At 33.6% G+C, this 19,505-nt stretch overlaps 2 protein-coding genes across 8 annotated transcripts in view; one reads left to right on the forward strand and one right to left on the reverse strand.

Moving 5' to 3' along the window:
- LOC138317474 (Golgi pH regulator A-like) overlaps nt 1-2,856 on the forward strand; it is a 22,569-nt gene extending 19,713 nt beyond the window's left edge. For all 4 annotated transcript variants that reach the window (XM_069259160.1, XM_069259157.1, XM_069259159.1 and 1 more), the window contains exons 14-16: nt 106-171; nt 817-875; nt 2,208-2,856. In XM_069259160.1, coding sequence (XP_069115261.1) covers nt 106-171; nt 817-875; nt 2,208-2,352 — 270 coding nt within the window. In that variant the 3' untranslated portion in view covers nt 2,353-2,856. The remainder of the gene's footprint in view (nt 1-105; nt 172-816; nt 876-2,207) is intronic.
- A 514-nt stretch (nt 2,857-3,370) lies between these two features.
- On the reverse strand, nt 3,371-18,910 carry LOC138317475 (uncharacterized). Of its 4 annotated transcripts, none has more exons than XM_069259161.1 (6): nt 16,376-16,799; nt 8,263-8,388; nt 7,296-7,629; nt 6,698-6,766; nt 5,171-5,353; nt 3,371-4,853 (listed from the first exon to the last, which is right to left on the reverse strand). In XM_069259161.1, exons 3-6 carry the CDS (start codon nt 7,597-7,599, stop codon nt 4,201-4,203), a joined length of 1,209 nt encoding a protein of 402 aa, XP_069115262.1. In that variant the 5' UTR covers nt 7,600-7,629; nt 8,263-8,388; nt 16,376-16,799; the 3' UTR covers nt 3,371-4,200. The 4 variants fall into 4 exon arrangements, with proteins under 4 accessions (XP_069115262.1, XP_069115263.1, XP_069115265.1 ...); XM_069259164.1 differs by lacking the exons at nt 3,371-4,853; nt 5,171-5,353; nt 6,698-6,766; nt 7,296-7,629; nt 8,263-8,388 and adding exons at nt 13,919-14,638; nt 15,473-15,670; nt 17,441-17,521; nt 18,149-18,207; nt 18,643-18,910 and having other exon boundaries at nt 16,376-16,438; XM_069259163.1 differs by lacking the exons at nt 3,371-4,853; nt 5,171-5,353; nt 6,698-6,766; nt 7,296-7,629; nt 8,263-8,388 and adding exons at nt 13,919-14,638; nt 15,473-15,670; nt 17,441-17,521; nt 18,149-18,211; nt 18,643-18,908 and having other exon boundaries at nt 16,376-16,438.
- Nucleotides 18,911-19,505: the final 595 nt, after the last annotated feature.

The following is a 19,505-nucleotide window of genomic DNA, read 5'->3' on the forward strand; positions in this document are numbered from 1 at the left end:
TGATACCAGATTGTAGAAAAGATTCTGAGTCAGGTGTAATAAGATTTTTTCATATAGAGATGTTACAAGATTTTATGCTTGAATAATTTTTTTGTCTTTTTGCAGTTTTTCTATGCCATAGCCAGCAGCAAATCCTCCAATATAATAGTGCTCTGTTTAGCTATGATAATGGTAAGTTTTATGTGTTCTCCGAGGTCAATTTGAATAAACCACAGTATCGAATATTAAGTAGAAATTAAGGTAAAAACACACATAGCATGTGCCCTATTTAGCAGAATTAAAGTAACGTCTCATCCCTATTGAGATTTCTGCTGACCAGTAGTCTGTACTGGAAGAGAATCATGCTGATCAGCCAGAATCTTTTACTTTAGGTAGTCGAGATATTTCTGTCCACTAGACAGACTCATGTAGGATTCTATAATAATTTAACTAACATTAACAGGTCAACCTGTTATCCTACCTGTTAGAATAGATTGCATTCATAATCTTTACTTATTGTCTTAAAAATCTCATAATCTTTAATTATTGTCTTAAAAATCTCATAATCTTTACTTATTGTCTTAAAAATCTCATAATCTTTACTTATTGTCTTAAAAATCTCATAATCTTTACTTATTGTCTTAAAAATCTCATAATCTTTACTTATTGTCTTAAAAATCTCATAATATTCACTAATAATCTTATCTTTTTGTCTGGCGAATGGTATTTGTTTAAAAGGTGTTCTTTCAGGATAGATCATTTAAACAATTTCATGTTTCCTTTATATTAAATTTTCAGGCTAAAATGTGTACAAGTATGCTAAATCTTGTGTTTTAGGGAATGTATTTCGTGTCATCAGTCCTTCTGATTCGGATGAACATGCCAGCCCAATACAGGTGAGATTTTACAGTACTCAGCCACTTTATGCCTATGTGACTTACACTCTCATTTAAACAATATTATAGTGGTATCGACCATGCAGATAGGTATTGGTTGTGATGTTATATCTGCAGGTGTTACATCATAATTTTCAGAGAAAGAAAAATATGTTTCGCTCACAAAACAATGACGTCACAATTGATACCCGTCCAGCAAGGGAGGTAACTCTGCAATATGCAAAGACAGGATAGACCTTATATTGGGTTCGTTGTTGATAGAATGAACTATCTTTATATTGATATTGTACTTGACACTTAACAGCGCCATTAAGAAGAAACAAACAGATAATTTGCAATGAAGTTTTATTGTTTGTATTAAAATAAACAGGCCATGCACAAAGATGATTTACAATGATGAGATGGTATACAAATATCAACACACAAAATTTCTATTCATCCATACCTGTATATCGACTTTTACTATTGGTGTATAATTTCATTTGATAACAGATTTGAAATTGTGTTATTGGTAGGAACATTTTTGGTTATAGTCCATTGAAACAACATTAACAAAAACTTAACAAAACAAATTTTGATATTTTTTATAATCTTGGTCCCATAGCTCCAATGCTTTATTAAGCAGGTGCTTGTCCTTACAAAAGTTTAATGAGCACACAAGGCGAGTGCTGTCACTGATGTGTTCTGATACTAATTGGCAGAAGCAGGCCGACACCATGTAATGTGGTTACAAATACGAGTTATGAGTACCTCATTTTCAATCATAATTATATTAAAATTATTTGTTTTCAAGATATCATTGATGAAAGATTTGAAAATTATTTATTTGAAAAATTTATATTCCTGTTCCATTTTGAAATATTCTGCCTTATAAATACACAAAATAATAAAAAAAAAATGAACAAAGAATAATATTCAGGAGCTAAAACATAAAAAAAAATTGATTATATTTTATATATTTAACATAAAAACCATACATGTATCAATACTTAAAGCTATATGTGCCGTGTTTTTGATTAACTGATTTTCATCACTTTGCCCATCTTTTAAAGTACACTCCGCAAGTTTACATTCCATAAACACATGAATAGCAAAGAATTACTAATACTACATGAAAAATTCCATGCAGACCTGCTGTTCAATTTTGATCATAATTCATTTGACGTCATCTTCTTAATGAATACATGGAGAATATACATCAGGATGTTTTGGTGTTGCTTTAGCAACTTATAATAATTGAGCCATCATTTTCTTCATTTACTGTAAAAACTTGTGTAATTTTCGCACTTTTTCTGTGCTAAAATGAAATATTGTAATATTGTCATGTTACAGGTCAATCATTACAGAAGTCCTCGGTGACCTGCAGTTCAATTTTTATCATCGTTGGTTTGACGTCATCTTCCTTGTCAGTGCCCTGTCCAGTATTGGATTTCTATATATAGCTCATAAGCAGGCTCCAGAGAAGGACATACTGTAGTGGACTATTGATACGATGAATGATGTACATATAAGTAAAAAATGCACAATTGCAAATTGAATCAGTGAAATTGCATAGTTGCCTTTTTGGGCTCCTGGACTAGCCTGCCTTTGAAGAATTTTGCTTACGGCGAATTTAAGATATGCGATGATTTTTGAAATGCAAGCAATTTGTTGTTGAAGATGTTAAGAGATCAAAACTTGAGCTTCTTCACTTCAAGTGAGAAACCAAAGTATGTTTTACATCATTATCTCGAAGTTGATGAAGAAATGAACAATTCATAGGATAGTGTAGAAGCAATTGAACATCGTAGAAACAATCTCTTCATAGAAAATGGATTTTAACCTTGCAGTAAACAAATCATTTTCAAAGCTTTAAGTTATCTACAATGATTGTATGTATTGTTAAGGCAGGGCCTTGATCTGTCTTAAATGTCACTTCTAGTCTCTGTATTGTAATTTCATTTATATTACTGATTTAACAATATAAACATGTGACTAATTGTATTGAAGTGACGTGTTATTATTACATATAAATGAGAGGTTCTGTTGGCATATATTGCTCATCTGGTTAATTTAGTAAATATAAAAGAAAACCCTGGCTTACAAATAGAACCCCCACCACATAGCACAAGGATGTTACCAGTCAAATATGAGCGATATCCATTGCCTGTTTCAAAGACAAAATGAATTTTATCTACCACTTTTGGCACTACATCTCAGGCCTGCAGATGCTTTAAACCAACAATTGCACAATTTGGAATCTTAACATCATAGACAAATATGAATATCTTGCATACTATTTTCACAAAGAAGTCATCTATACATTGGAATAACCAAATGGACCGCCTAGAGGTTACATATATGAAGAAGTTCTCATCCGATTGTTGATGGACAAACGGATACTGGACGCCAGATGCCACTTTATGGCACAGCTCCCTTGGAGTTTCGGACCACGTGAGCGAAAAAAAGTATGATTGGACAAACAAAAAGTATGATTGGACAAACACCATTATGTAAATAGTTTTTGTACATGTATAAACACTAGTCTATTAATCTCAAGGAGTTTATATTTGATGATTTCACGTTGAATGATTGCTTCTCTATCCTTAACAAATGTTCATTGAATTCATACGATTTCAATTTTATATGATGTGTCAATCAAACCATTCTCTTTATATTATTTTCAATCAGATATTTCAAGAAAATAATTTATTGCGTTTAATTTAGGAAAGTAAAGAAAAAAAAGATAATTTAACTCTGAAATCATGTTTTGAAAACAACATAGCAATTTACGGAATATGCCACTTCATCACAACTTTTTTTATATTTCGTTGGAGACAGCAGACATCATGCCAATCTGATTAAAATGGAGATCCTTATACCCACTCCGTTCAATAGAGGATCTGACAACATTCCATTAAGGGTCATGCTCGGATGACTTCTTACCACGTGTACTTCATATCACATAAACTTTCGACACATTGCCACGTCAATTGATAACGCCATTTAGTCCCAGTATACATAAACATTTAGCTTTGTTGTGCTCTTTGGGCGAGATGACTACGTACACGAAAATAATTCGGACAGCTTTTTTCAAACTATTTCGTCCCCACTCAAGATTCTGGCAGTGAAATTTGATTGGCTATTTCCAAAGGTCATCTGAACGTGACCCCTAATGGGATGTTCTCAGATCCTCTTATCACACGTAGTGATAATAAGGATCTTTATTTTAATCAGATTGACATCATGCGGTCGTTTAATTCCTTTCTTTGTTTTCCTGATTAATCCAATTATCCGAGAAGGGAATCTTTAAAACAATATCAGCATATCTTCTCCAGCGAGACCGTCAATGGAAACAATCGCCGAAAATTTTCCTTTTCAGTTCTTTGCCATTTCTGCGACCAATGTCCTTTGCTATATGTTCCATTGTGATGCCCTGCTCAATCATTTCATTCTTTGGGACATTCACACCTTGAAAGGCATGGACAGGAAAACCGCACAACAACATCAAGGTGCAGACAGGTTCCTCGAAATCTTTTCCAACTACGATTCCCGGGGCACCCGATGCTCCATGCTGGACCCAACAATCGAACAAAACTTTCCCCTCATCTCCGATTCCTGCATACCCTCTCTTCACGTTGCCGTTGTCTTCCATCATATAACCACGTCGACTGGCATTGTCATCGGCGTACAGGTTAAAAAGCACAATGTCGGAATCAAATTGCATGATCTTGTCATCCGGTTTTTCAGGAAATCCAAACAGCGAAAATTGTTCGTCGTAAATTTTCTTAAACCTTGTAAACGGTTTAGGAATCTGTAATTGATGCGTTTCACGTGGTTTGAGTTTTAAAATAGCGTAATCGAGTTTCTCGTCACCTTGTATTAATTCTGGTTGTAACTGAAATTTTTCACCAACATATTGTTTAGGAAATTTGAACTCGATGAATACATCTTCTGCATCTAGTAAAGACCAGTCCTCGTCGTCCGAATCGTGCTCTTCTGGAAACATAATGGATAACTTCAAATTGAATTTCGAACAGATCCAGAAAAAGAAGACCTTATGGGAAGTTTATAACATTAAATGACATTACAACAGATACATACACTTTTAAATTATTTTAGTATACTACTTGTCCATAGACATGCGAAGTAAAGTCCATAGACATGTAAAAACTTTACTTGGCGTCCTTAGGACCATTGACTGTTTAGAGAGAAAAAGTTGTTGAAATGTAGTAAAACACCTTCCCAATGGATATCGGGGGCGGGGGGGGGGGGAACAAAACCTAATCAGCTATTGACTATATCAGAAGCCTTACTTGCTAAACCAGCCGCAACGTGATATGCTGTCATGATGTAGTCCTCGCCCACGCGGAATCCAGTACCCCCTTTTCTTCCTTGGATGTGTCCAATTGACTCTCTGGCTCGTAACCACACATCAAGGATTCGTGCGTCGTGTGTATTATCCACCTGCTTTCTGAACTGGTGAGAGTTCTCTTCACCTAACGATAAGCATGTCTAATTTATAATATACTGTGTATATGTTATGTTACATTTGTGTGTGACATCAGATACTGATAAAGGGTATTGATGTATAAAACAAATATACAATGTCATGTATATACATTAAACCCCGCATTTTTTTTTACATCAAACATAAAAAATATATAATAAAATGGGTTTCCGCGTAGTTGCGCTCAAGTACAGTTCTCGGTAGACATATTTCCTCCCTCTAATATTCTTGCGTTGTCTGTTAGGTAATGCGTTTTATGTTCCTCAACGAAGAAAAATATGGTGTGCTATTCATTCAAAGAAATATGTTGTTAACCTTTTTTCAACACAAAATTATACTAAATACAGAATAGATGCTTGGCAACAAAGACGAGCCAGCTTTCGAGCCTTAAGGATACGTGAAGCTAAGAAGAGTTGAATATTAGGATTTTGACATTCTTAAATCAATCAGCCAAGTTCCTTTCTTGAACAAAATAGAGAAGCATAACTCAAAATACAATAGGTACTTCTAATTTAAATTAAATAAATAAAGTTTCAAAGAATTAAATGAATTGTAGAATAAAAGCAAAGGTAGTTATTTTAAGTTTTAACTTTTTACGTAGATTGCGCTCTGGATTGGACGGACAAGGTGGAGCGCGACAAAAATACAGAAAAAAAGGACAAAGATAAGTAATATTACTAATAATTTGTCTTAACTTTTTATTTATTATAAAGGGTATTTTAACTGTTATGATATATTAATAAAAGGTAGCATCATATATTTTTTAACTATACATAATGTAACTGTACTTCTTCATTTCCTATTCTAAACCGTTTTCGTTTTCCGATTCACAACTCCTCACTGAAACCCCGTGATTTGTTTTATATTTGAATGATTATTTGCATGATAATTTTTTTTGTATTTTCCCGTGGTTTTATGGGATTAAACTTTGCATTGATAACTAATAACTTTTTAGCCATTGATGGAAAACAAAGTTGAGCGCAAAGTATGCCGGAACCCATGTTTATGTAACTTAATTACAGTATACGTAATTAACTATAAATTAACTAAAATCATTAATATTAATGAAAATTAAAAAAATTCTATTCTTAGAAAGTGGTCCTCAGACCCATTAGTACCGACAATAAAAATAGTTATTTACAAAAAAACAATATACATGTGTTTCCATTTTCATTATATCGCCAGGAAATAAAACGTTTCTTAATGCGTTGCTTTCTTATTTACTGAATTAGTCGTATAATTTAACTTAGAAATGCCTAGTGTGTTCCGAGTTACGCTTGTCATGTGTGTCTTGTCTGGTTGGTCCAAGAATGTAAAAAAAAATAATATTCACCTCCTCTCGGCTTAACGTCTTCTGTCTCTGAGGCTCGGTTACAGGAAGCTCGTATAGGTTGCCATCCATCTAAATGTTTATTTATTACACAAAATAAAATAAACACCCAATAAAACATCAATCACCGTTTAGTGTGAAATAACCTTACATGAGGGACTTATTGCTAGCATGACTAATATTCACTGTTATAAAATACTTTAATTCTATTAATAAAGTGGTTCTCGGATACAGTACTACCGAAAATGAGAAGAAAAAGTTTTTGAAACATATTTCCACTTTCATTTGATCAGCAAGATTGCATCATTTGGTATCGTTCCAAATAAAACCACCTTTAGTATCAGGCATGTCGTGTTGCCCATACTGCTCATCACGTACTGAACAATTTATGGCATCACAAGCAATATCGTGACGGTATGACAATGTCATGACATCACAACAATGCTGGTGCCAGTAGAATCAAACTAACATTTTTGTCAACGTTTGCAAACGAGATAAAGTTTACTAGTATATTTTCTATTCGATTTCATTATTCTGAGTCGAAAATATTTTTTCATTAATCATATATGGTTTTAATTTCAACAGAATTTGCAATGTTTACCTGTTATCTTTGCAATTTTGTTCGCACAACGATCAATTATCCGAATTGCGCCAGCGTTTCTCTTGAGAGGTGGAATATCTTTTAGTTTCTTGTACATGCCGTGGGAAATTACTTCGTTCTTCATTAAACAACTGCAGAGATCCTCCATTGTATTTGAGCTCGCTGCTTCGGCTTTAGTTAAGTATTGTCTTTCCGTGCATTGATTGAGAATAGATTGCATTTCTGAGGATGAAGACGGGATTGCTTGGCCAAGTTCGTATACCATGTCGGCATGGTGTGAACAATCGCTCTCGGACGGTTCCATTTCTCAGTTATATATATATCTATTTAAACCCTGCAAAATAAAACGAATATCGTGAACATTCTTTAAAATATTCATTGTTTTACTCAAGGAATTTTAAAATGATATCGTTACTTTCAGTTTTGGTCGGAATTCCCAGAACCTATAAATAGACACAGACTATTTATCTACTTTGTGTTCGTTATTCATAGTAAACACAGATATATGGCTGGTCCAAACGTTTACTAATTAAACAACCTAAATGATCAATCATAAATCGTTAGAAAGGTACCATCAAATATCTTTTGGACTGATCCTTAATTTATGTGTGCGACTATATACATGTATACATAAATGGGGAGTTTCGTTATTTGACCCAAATACAATCAACCATAGCTTTAATTACATTTATTTATTTTGTACAATGTTACTCATACTTACATCGAGTAAAGTCAGATTGATGATACTGATAATAAGCTAATCCTTGTCTATGCGAGATGCTAGGCTAGATCTAAGTTCTAATTTTAAGCAGTCAATTTTGACCTACTTTTGATCAGGGACCTTAACAACATAACAAACTGTATACAATATTACACCACATATATTAGCCTTCCATGGCGTGGCGTCCTATCTCTACACATACGGCAAAATAATCCAACATAAACTGTAGCAAAAAAAAAGACTTACCTCAGATAAGTTGTTCTGAATCTCTAAATTTTGTAAACCTGGATCGTCAGCACTAGGCCTACCTCATTTCCTGTTCTCCCTGTTAGGATAGTGTTATACTGTTGACTGGGATTATCTCCCTCTAGTCTGAAACCCAGTCTAAAATCAGACACGTAGTTGAGACAAAAATAATCAAGCCAAATTTAAAGTTGCTCCACCGCTGACAAATGGTATTTTTTCACTATCAAAAACAGAAGCAGACGATTTAGTATTTTTCTTCAGTTACAAAAGTTACTTACTTTACACCATTACCACCTTTGAAAAGTTTGAGCTTCTGATTTTACTTCAAGTTAAAAATATGAAAAATAATTAATTGCATCCCGAAAAAAATCCGTGTCACTATATCCTATATGGAAGGAAGTACTGATTTCGCGTGCACCAAAGGCGAAATAAATTATGTTATACTATTTTTTGTGTTAATTAGACATATATATTCATGATCAAACAAAAATTATTGTTATAAACTGATGAATATCATATATACTTTGTCGGCGGTGGAGCATCTTTAAGTGATTTTTTTCCCAATATTCTAGAGACTGATGGCCAGTCTAGTTATACTGATAAGCATTCCTGTTAAACGACATATTCTTATTAAGCAGCCTAATTGTCATTAGCACAAATATAATACCCGGAGGACGACAATACTGTCTATCTCGAAGTCTTTATACGTACAATGTATTTAAAATACAACATAATCGTAACGCATACCAGCTACTGTTCAGTAATACGTATTTCGGTGAATTTCGCTGAAGCTAATTACATTTGTATAGAATAAATGTTTCCCCGTGGATCCCTTCAAGTTTGGGCAAAAAAATTTTTTGTAGAACTGATTTTCACAATACACATATAATTATTCCTTATCCACGAAAAGAAATTTCATGTCAATGGCAAGAAATAGTTATTTGACAAAGGATGGCATTTATCAGCCCATTTACTGCATTTTCTATCTCTGTTTCATGTAGCACCTGTTTTTTATCTGCTTCTTTGTACATGCACATTGTAAGGATTAAGGCAAAGCTTTATGTGACAGTACCAGTTATATTTTACATTAAATTTTACTTTTATACAGACCACGTTTAGTGTTTGTCTATATTGCATATAAAGCAGCTGTACGTGTTTCAATTCCAAAACGTTTGCAATATCTTCATAAAGCAGAAAATTCAACTACGAACTATTCAGCTTCTATAATATGATCTGTCGCTCATCGGATTAATAATAATGTATTATTTTAATTTTATTATTTTAATGACCAATAATTATTGGTTGGAGATATAATTTATCATAAAATAGTTTGAAAAGCGTAAATACACAATAAAATAATACATATACCACGATTGGAAATATGTTTATTACATGTATATCATTGTATGACACCATTTCGTATGTGTCTTCAAGCAATGCATGCAATTATGAAATGAAGTGATCAAATTTGATGAAACATGCAACCATAAACACTATGAATTTATAGTTTAAAACGTCCTTAAAGTTGTGATACGTCAAATGCATGTGTATTGCATCACTGAGTAAAAATAACAGTAATCTATACAATGCCATGTACAGGATTTCTTTTGTTTTATGACCTACTAACAGTCGTTAAAACGTTTATAGTCAACTTCGCTACCAAAGGGTATTCAGTACAAAACTCTCCCTGCATCGTAAAGAACACCCTTGGCTAGAGACGTTGGAGTAACGTGTACTAAAGAAAACCTATCCTGTCAAGCTGCCATAGGCCATAGATAGTACATTTAAACTGTTAAAATTTTAGAACATCATCAACTTTACAATTACTACAGAGAAACATAGCTAGAGATTACTATTTGAGATATGATTCCATACTCTGTTTTTCAGCTGGTATACCAGATGTGTATGAAACATAACTTTATCTTAAATCGTGCAGGAATATCACCGTATCAGCTTTCGATCTCCTCTCCGCTTTTCTTCCTGCATAATTGTTCTGAGAATGAACAATTAAAAATTCAAATATCACGACACAAAAGTCAAAACTTAATGGTTAAAAGTAAAAATTGACCTCTCGATCACGGATAGACGGAAACCTTGATAGGACATTTTGACTTTTGAGACGCGATTGGAGTTTGTAATTGTTATATTTATGAGAATTATATTGCGGAAAGAAATGTTGCCTATTCGAGAGTAGATGAATGGCCGATACGATGAAACAAGAGCCCTTCATGATTTACGGTAAGGTAATGTTGTAAATCAGATTTTCCAAGCTGATTAGTTTGAAATCAAATCTCTGCTTTGCTACAGTTGTGAAAATGATTCGATGGTTTTTTTTATTGTGAGTTTAGTAAATAATGGTTTTTGTAGTGGTTAATATGAAATGAGTCTTCGATATTTTAACAATACATCTACCACTCTGGGTCACCATGTGGAGACTCATGAATGATAGTTTCCAAGATACTAGCCGTATATCTTTTTTATTAATTAGTTTTTCCTTAGTACTTTTGATTCCCTCCACTTCAAAACTACCAATAGTTGTTAATAGGACGTAAAACATTTGCTCGATGATATAATAAATGCATGGATTTAATATATGACAGCTTTAAAGGCGATTTCAGCTTTTGAGTTTTATCAAAAGTTACCATTACATCTCAAACCAATGTGAATTTTGGCTTTCTGAAACTATTGCAAATAATATTCAACAGCGTAAGGGAAACAGGAATAAGAGGGCATGAAGACAAACAATTGGTTTTTTTAAATTAGACAAAGCATTAGATAGCAAATAAAGATTTATTGGAATGTTATAAATAGCCCAAAGTCTATACAAACGTCATTTGGAATCCAACACTCCGAATAAAAAGATTATCGTATGATAGAATACATTTCTGAAAAGTATTTTTTCTATTGATATTTTTCTACCAAAACCGTCATTAATTAACATTCCAAGACCATAAAACGTCATTAATTGACAATCCAAGATCAAAGTTTACTGTAATCGAATCTTTTCCAACTTCTATTTAGCATAAATTCATGTTTCAAGTTAAAATATCAAAGTAATGTTTCCATTAAACTGATGATTCCAGCTTTACATGTGTTATAAGTTTTATTAGGTCATCTAACCCAAAGGCTTAACACCGTCACCTCGGCTTTCCTAAGTCTCGCACCAGAAGAAACCTTGTATTGTAAGATACTAATCATGTATTCTCAATATATGTATATATATCATAATTTGAAAGCTAAAAAATACAGTTCTGATCAATCATGAATGGTTTGACCTACTTGATTGCATTCATAACCTTCACTTATTGTCTAACAAATGGTATTTGAATTAAAGCTCATCCAAAAAAACTGGCCTTCTTTCAGGATAGATCATTTAAACAATTTCATGTTTCCTTCGTATTGCATTTTCAAGGTAAACGTGTCCATGCTAAATCTTAGTCTAAAGCACTAGTCATGTAAATATTGTGTTTCAGACAAGGTATTTTGTATCTTCAGTTCTTATGATCCGGATGAACATGTCATCCTAATACAAGCGAGATTTTACAGTATTCTACCATTTGTTTTTGTGACTTTTATTCTGAATTTCCACATTACAGAGGTATCTTCCTTTGCAGGTATTGATTTTGACGTCACGTCTTTGCGAGCGTAACATTATATTAAAACGACGCGAGCGTCGCTCACAAATTAATATCGTCACAATGAGTACCTGCCAGCAAGGGAGACAACTCTGCAATATTCAAAGACAGAAAAGGCCTTCTCTTGGGTTCTGTGTTCACGGAATGAACTATCTTTATATTGATATTGTACTTGACACTAACAGCGGAAAGAAGAAACAAACAGATAAATTTCCATTGAAGTTATGCATTAAAATAAACAGGCCATGCACAAAGATGATTTACAATAATGAGGTGTTATACAAATATTATCTCACAGAATTTATATTCTTCTATGCATGTGTATTAACTTTCATTAAATGATCTAGTCTTTGCAGGTGATATGTTTGTACATACTTCCTTTTCATAACAGGTATGACAGACCAATGAAACAACAAATTTTGTTGCTAAATCTTTACTTTTTATTCTCTATACTATTCTAGAGTAAAAAAGTCCAATATTTTAGATGTTTGCGCTCGAGAAATAATGACTGATAAAAATCGAATGTTGACTGCTTATGTCATTATGACGTCACTACTCGGCAACTTCCGTCGATGTGCGCAATCCCTTTGTTATCATGATCAATGTTCAATCGTTCGTGTAATGTCAAATAGTTTACCATTAATTTATAGCAAATTGATTAATCAATTCTTTGTTATATATTATTTAAAACTAAAATGACTCAATTCATTTCCTTTGCTATCGTACATTATGATTATACATAAGGGAATTTATTTCGTATTTATATACACGATAGAAGGTATAACAAAACATTTGTGGACTGAGTTTTCGGTTAGCCTTCGGCCTCAGAGAGTTCAACATAACACATGTTGACCTCCAACTCAGTCATACACAAATGTATATGTTTATAATCTTGGTCCCATAGCAAAAATGAAAACAACAAATTACGTTACTTTTTTTAGTGTAATCTAGAGTAGAAAATGTTTGAGGAAACAGACCGTTTATAAGCCGAACAAAGTCACAAATAATTGTGTACAATGTAACTGTCACATGAGCACTATATACCTAGGAAGGCTTCAATGTCTTAGTAAGCAGGTGCTTGATGCAGCTCAAACCTAGGTACAAGCGCTTACAAAAATAACATGAGCACACATGCCTGTCACTAATGTGTTCTAACGCTAATTGGGACAAACGGGATGGCACACTGTAATATGGTTACAACTGCCCGATTTTAAATCGTAATAATCAAAATTAATTGCATCTATCTTCTCACAATTGTTACTTATTAATTGTTTGATCAACTAATTTTCGTCACTTACATTTGCTGATCATTTCAAGGACACCGCAAGTTTTCAGTCCAGAAACACATGAATAACAAATAACTACTAACACTACATGAAGATGTCCTTTGGAGACTTGCAGTTCATTTTTATCATAGTTTATTTGACGTCATGTTTTTAATGAATACACGGTGAATATACATCAGGATGTTTTCATGCTGCTTTAGCAACTTATAATAATAGAACCGTCATTTTCTTCATTTACTGTAAACACTTGTGTAATTTGCGCACTTTTTCTGTGCTGAAATAAAATATGTAATATTGTTGCAGGTCAATCATTACTGAAGTACTCGGCGACCTATCATAGTTGGTTTTGACGTCATCTTCCTTTCAGTGCACGGTGCAGTATTAGACAATTGATACAATGAATTATGTACTATTTAATAAGTACAAAATATCATTATTGCCAATTGAATTGGTGAAAAATGCATAGTTGCCTTTTTAGCATATAAATTCTATATTGTTAATCATATAGCTTCAATTTTGTATAAAGTGTCGGTCAAATCATTCTCTTTACATGCCTTTCTATCAGACGTTTCAAGTTAATAATTTTCAGCGTTTTATTTAAGAAAAAAGACTTTATCTGATACTTCTCCAATATAGAAAAGAATATTTTAAAAGAAATATATATATATGTATAATTTAAAACTAAAAATGCTTTGAAAACAACAAAATAACAAAAAATAACAATACAAACAACAATCGGCTTATCCATTTATTCATGATGGGGACCGTTAAAACAATGACATACATTTCTCCCGCTTCAATGGAAACAATTGCCGAATATTTTCCTTTTCAATTCTTTGCCACTTTTGCGACCAATGTCCTTTGCTATATGTTCCATTGTGATGCCCTGTTCAATCATTTCATTCCTTGGGACATTCACGCCTTTAGTAAAGGCATAGACAGGAAAACCGCGCGACAACATCAAAGTGCACACAGGCTCTTCAAAGTTTTTTCCTACTACGATACCCGGGGCACCCGATGCTCCATGCTGGACCCAGCAATCGAACAAAACTTTCCCCTCACCTCGGATTCCTTTATATCCTTGCTTCGCTTTGCCGTTGTCTTCCATCATATAACCACGTCGATTGGCATTGTCTTTGGCGTACAGGTCAAAAAGCACAATGTCGGAATCAAACTGCATGATCTGGTCATTCGGTATTTGAGGAAACCCCAACAATGAAAATAGTTCATCGTAGTGAATTTTCTGAAACTTAGTAAACGGTTTAGGTATTTCTAATTGATGCATTGTACGTGGTTTGAGTTTTAAAATTGCGTAATCGAGTTTCTTGTCACCTAGTATCAGTTTTGGCTTAAACTGAAATTGTTCACCAACATATTGTTTAGGAAATTTGAACTCGATGAATACATCTTCTGCATCTAGTAAAGACCAGTCCTCGTCGTCCGAATCGTGCTCTTCTGGAAACATAATGGATAACTTCAAAATGAATTTCGAACAGATCCAGAAAAGGAAGACCTTATGGGAGGTTTATAACATCAAATGACATTACAACAGATACATGCACCTTTGAAATAAAAATATTGCTGTATTATTATTGGTCCATAGACATGCCTAGACCGAGATACTCTGACCATGACACCAGACTTAGACATTTGGTCTGGTGTAGGGCCAGAGTGCAGGGCTACATCAAAAGGTGGAACTCGTCATCTTCGATTGAGACTGCTTACAAAACAATTACCACCGAGAAGCGTCACTTAACTTGGTCTTTTCAACAAATGAATAATACATCTACCCACATCAATCCATTTTATCATGCATGCATGTTATATTATGTCAATACAGTAGTTTCCTTTCCGCAACTTTAAATCTTCCTCCTCGTTGTCGCCATTTTCTCATAGTATTCAAATCGCATCTAATCTCGACGGATTGCTATATTTGGGTAGATAAATTATTCATTTGTTGAAAAGACCAAGGTAAGTGGGGCTTCTCGGAGATCAGTCTGAATTTGGAGATGACCTGGCTCGATACCAAACATTGTCGGCGAGTTCCACCTTTTGATTTAGCACTGCACTTTGACCCTTATGATATCTATCTGTCATAGTGTCTAAGTCTGGTGCCAGGGCCAGTGTATCTCGGACTAAGACATGTCAAGTCCATTGGCATGTTAAGCCAAATCATTTAATTACATGGCATCTTCAGGACCATTGTTTCAGAAAAAAAAAATTGTACTGCAGTACATACTTCCCATTACATATTGGGGGGGACACACCTTTCCTTTGCAAAAATCTTACTTGCTAAATTAGCTGCCACGTGGTATGCTGTCATGATGTAGTCCTTGCCCACGCGGAATCCAGTACCCCCGCAGGTTTCTCCAGACTTCGTTCCTTGGATGTGTCCAATAGACTCCCTGGCTCGGAACCAAACATCAATGATTCGTGCGTCGTGTGTATTGTCCGTCTGCTTTCTGAACTGGTGAGAGTTCTCTTCAACTAATCATAAAATTGTCTCATTGATAAAATATATGTGCTATTTCAGCCATTTGTGTGTGACATCAGATACTGAAAACGCCATTTTTGTCGTCTAAAAACACGTTAATATATGTACATGTAATACCCGTATTGTTACGACAAACGTATAACATATCCCAGGGATAAGACGGGTTTCCGTTAATTTGCGCTCAAACGTTCTCAGTTAAGACATTCCATTTTCTAATTATTCTTGCGCTGTCTGTTAAGGTTTCAGACCCTGTTTAAACTAATGATTTTTGTATACCTATATATCCCTTCTAAGGTGTACTTGAACAAGCATCCGTCCTAACCTTAGATATCACTGTTGACTCGTAGATTGTTGTGTTGTTTGTAAATAATGGCAAAATATTCAAAAAGTTATACATTTTTGTTGTAATTCCATAGGATTCAGTTCATATTTCTGTTGAATGCAAATAATGCTTCAAACACAAAACAAATAAATGAAATTGTAAAAACAATGATCAGTTTCAGGGAGGAGTTGTGATTCAGAAAACGAAAGGGACGTAGAGTAGGAGGTGAATAAGTAGTTATGAATAGTGCTAAGGTAATACAACTATGATGCTTTGTATGACTATATCACAAGTTAAATGCCCATAACAGAAACTTAAAGCTAAGATGAAACATGTTTCACGTCTATTTAGCACAATAATTAATAATATTACTTACTTCTTATTCTTTTGTTATTTTGCCCCGCTCCATCTTGTCCGTCCGATCCGGAGCGCAATCTACCTAAAACGTTATGACATAAAATCTACATCAATAATCTTATTCAACAATTTACTAGCATGTCTGGTAAAGGCCTCAAAAGAAACATTTTTACAATAGTAAAATCAAAACTAACTATAACCGCTAATTCCGGATTTTTTTCTTGTGTGAAGACTAGATTATCCATGCAGGTAGGGGACTCCCAATCGCTGGAAACAATCTTTTTTCATACTGGAAATATGTTCTCAACCTTAAAGTTCTTTTTCAATTATTACTGGGTTTTTTCCAGGTAAATATTTAAAATTCAACAACTAACACCGTTAAAATATTAACACCTCACAGAAAGACTAACAGAGGGAGAGTAAATGGGAAAAAATGAATATGTCCTGAGAGAGAGAGAGAGAGTGAGAGAAGATCTTATATTTTAACAAAACTTATTTAGTAGCTGCATTAAAGTGAGCAAGAGAACGAAAGAGTATAAATGAGAAGAATACAATCTAATGCCAAAATGAAAATAAAAGAATGAAAAAAAATAATACGTCAGAAAAAAATAAGTGTACGATTATGAAATGGCTCCGTGCAAGAGGCACGAAATATAACATAAATAGATAAATATTAGACTAGACATTAACAGCACAATTTAATAAATACTAGTTTCACTACATTTAAGATTAAACAACTCTTTTTTTATCTAACTTGATTTATTTTTATAATTATTCAAAAACGTTACTTTTTAACGAGTTTTCTTTATATATGATATGACTATGTATGTATAAATACATGACGAGCCGATTCTGAGTACAAAAAAAAAAAAAAAAAAAAAAACATGCCTGGTAAATGCACATGGTTACTGGAAAGCATCTACAGCAGTCATAAATATGTAAAGATACCTAAAGATTGAATAGCTGTTTATATAATCATTTAAAAACAATGATCAGTTTCATAATTTAACTTAAAATGCCTAATGCGTTCCTAGTTATACTTCTTGGCTGGTTGGTCCAAGAATGTAAAAGTACTAATATTCACCTTTCCTTGGCTTTACGTCTTCTATCTCCGAGGCTTGTCTACTTAAGGTTCGAAAGCTTGCTCGTCTCTGTTGCCCAGCATCTATAAATATTTATGAAGTAATTAATACACAAAATGAAATTATCCACACCCAATAAAATCATCCACACACATTTCAATTAACTTTCAGTGGCAAATCTATCTTACATATATCGCATCAGATCGAGAGCTAATTGAGACCATTACTCATAGCATTCACTGTAACAAAATTCTATTCTTAAAAAGTAATCCGAATACGCATGAGTACCGAAAAAATTAGAAGAAAATTGTTTTTTAACATATTTCCACTTTCGTTATTGCCCTAGATTGGTATCATTTCAAATAAAAACCACTTTAGTATCCAGGCTCATGTGACCCATGCTGCTCACATGTTGAACAATTTATGACGTCAAGAAAGCAATATCATGACGGTGTGACAACGGCATGACATCACGACATTGTCTGAATAATTGTGGGTGTATGGACACTCCTGAATGTATGCAATGTATATATGTGTGTGTGAGGGTGTGTACATGTATAAATGTGAATGTTTTGTCTGTACTGTCTGTAAAATTGAACATCGAAAGTGATTAAAAAATTAAAAACATAAAACAGGAAATAAAAGGATAAAAGAAAAAAGATAAACCCGTTTCATGTCTATCTAGAATAAGCATTAGTAATATTATTTACCTTTCATTCTTTTGTTATTTTGCCCCACTCCATCTTGTCCGTCCGATCCGGAGCGCAATCTACCTAAAAATTTAGACCTTAAACTCTACATTGAATGCTTTTATTCTGTAGACCTTTAAAATTTTACATCAATGCTTTTATTCTGTAGATCTTAGATCTATAACAATGCTTTTATTCTGTAGACTTTAAAATCTACGTTATTCTAAAATTTATTAGACTCCCCGGTAAATACACATGATAACTTGCAAGCATCGATACGTAAAGATTTGATAGCTGTACATAAAATCCTTAAACCTCTATAGGAATTTATAACCTTAGAGAACGGGACAGAAATTGGTCATACGAAATGCCTCTCATGCATGGCAGAAATATTAAACTGTTCCTTAATTCGTTATTTTACTTTATTTATTGAATTAACCGTTTAACTTGAACTTGGAAATGCCTAGTGTATTATATATAATTATGAGTTATACTTGTAAAAATCAAAGATTCACCTCTCCACGGCTTTACGTCTTCTGTGTCCGAGGCTTGTCTTAAAGATGCTCCACCGCTGACAAACGGTGTTTTTTTTCACTATCAAAAACAGGAGCAGACGATTTAGTATTTTCTTCAGTTACAAAAGTTACTTACTTTACACCATTACCACCATTGAAAAGTTTGAGCTTCTAATTTTACTTCAAGTTTAAAATATGAAAAAATAATTAATTGCATCCCGAAAAAAATCCGTAGCACTATATCCTATATGGAATGAAGTACTGATTGCGCATGCACCAAAGGCAAAATTATTATTTTATATTATTTTTTGTGTTAATTAGACATATATATATACACGATAAAAACACCAATTATTGTTCAAATAATGAATATCATTTATGCTCTGTCGGCGGTGTGGAGCATCTTTAAGGTTCGAAACCGGGCTCGTCTTGTTGTCCAGTATCTAATATGCATGTAGTCCAGTAACACAAAATAAAAACTACCCATACATAAAAATCATCCGTACCATCACACGCATCTGGGGACTAATAGCTACCACGACGTATCATGAATTCAATGATACGTCATAGTAGCTATTAGTCCCAGATGCGTGTGATGGTACGGAAGATTTTATGGTATGGGTAGTTTTATTTTGTGTGTTAATCACTACATGCATATTTAGATACTGGACAACATAGACGAGTCAGGTTTCGAACCTTAAAGATGACTCATTTTGATTCACGTGATTCTCCACCCTGACTGTAGCAAAACACTTTAATTATGTTCTTTAGGTGGTCCTCAGATGCATTGTATCAAAAATTTAGACGAAAAGTTTTTAAAACATATTTTCACTTTCACCATGTCAGCAAGATTGCAATGGATT

Source organism: Argopecten irradians, chromosome 3, assembly GCF_041381155.1.
Source record: "Argopecten irradians isolate NY chromosome 3, Ai_NY, whole genome shotgun sequence".
Taxonomy (NCBI): domain Eukaryota; kingdom Metazoa; phylum Mollusca; class Bivalvia; order Pectinida; family Pectinidae; genus Argopecten; species Argopecten irradians.

Bases quoted from the DNA above. Each gene is read 5' to 3' on its own strand.
- LOC138317475 (XM_069259161.1), bottom strand. From the start codon at position 7,599: ATGGAACCGTCCGAGAGCGATTGTTCACACCATGCCGACATGGTATAC. The intron at 5,354-6,697 runs GTGAATATTATT...GCTTATCGTTAG, and splicing joins AGACGTTAAGCCGAGAGGAG to GTGAAGAGAACTCTCACCAG. The intron at 4,854-5,170 runs GTAAGGCTTCTG...TTATGTTTCCAG, and splicing joins CGTTGCGGCTGGTTTAGCAA to AAGAGCACGATTCGGACGAC.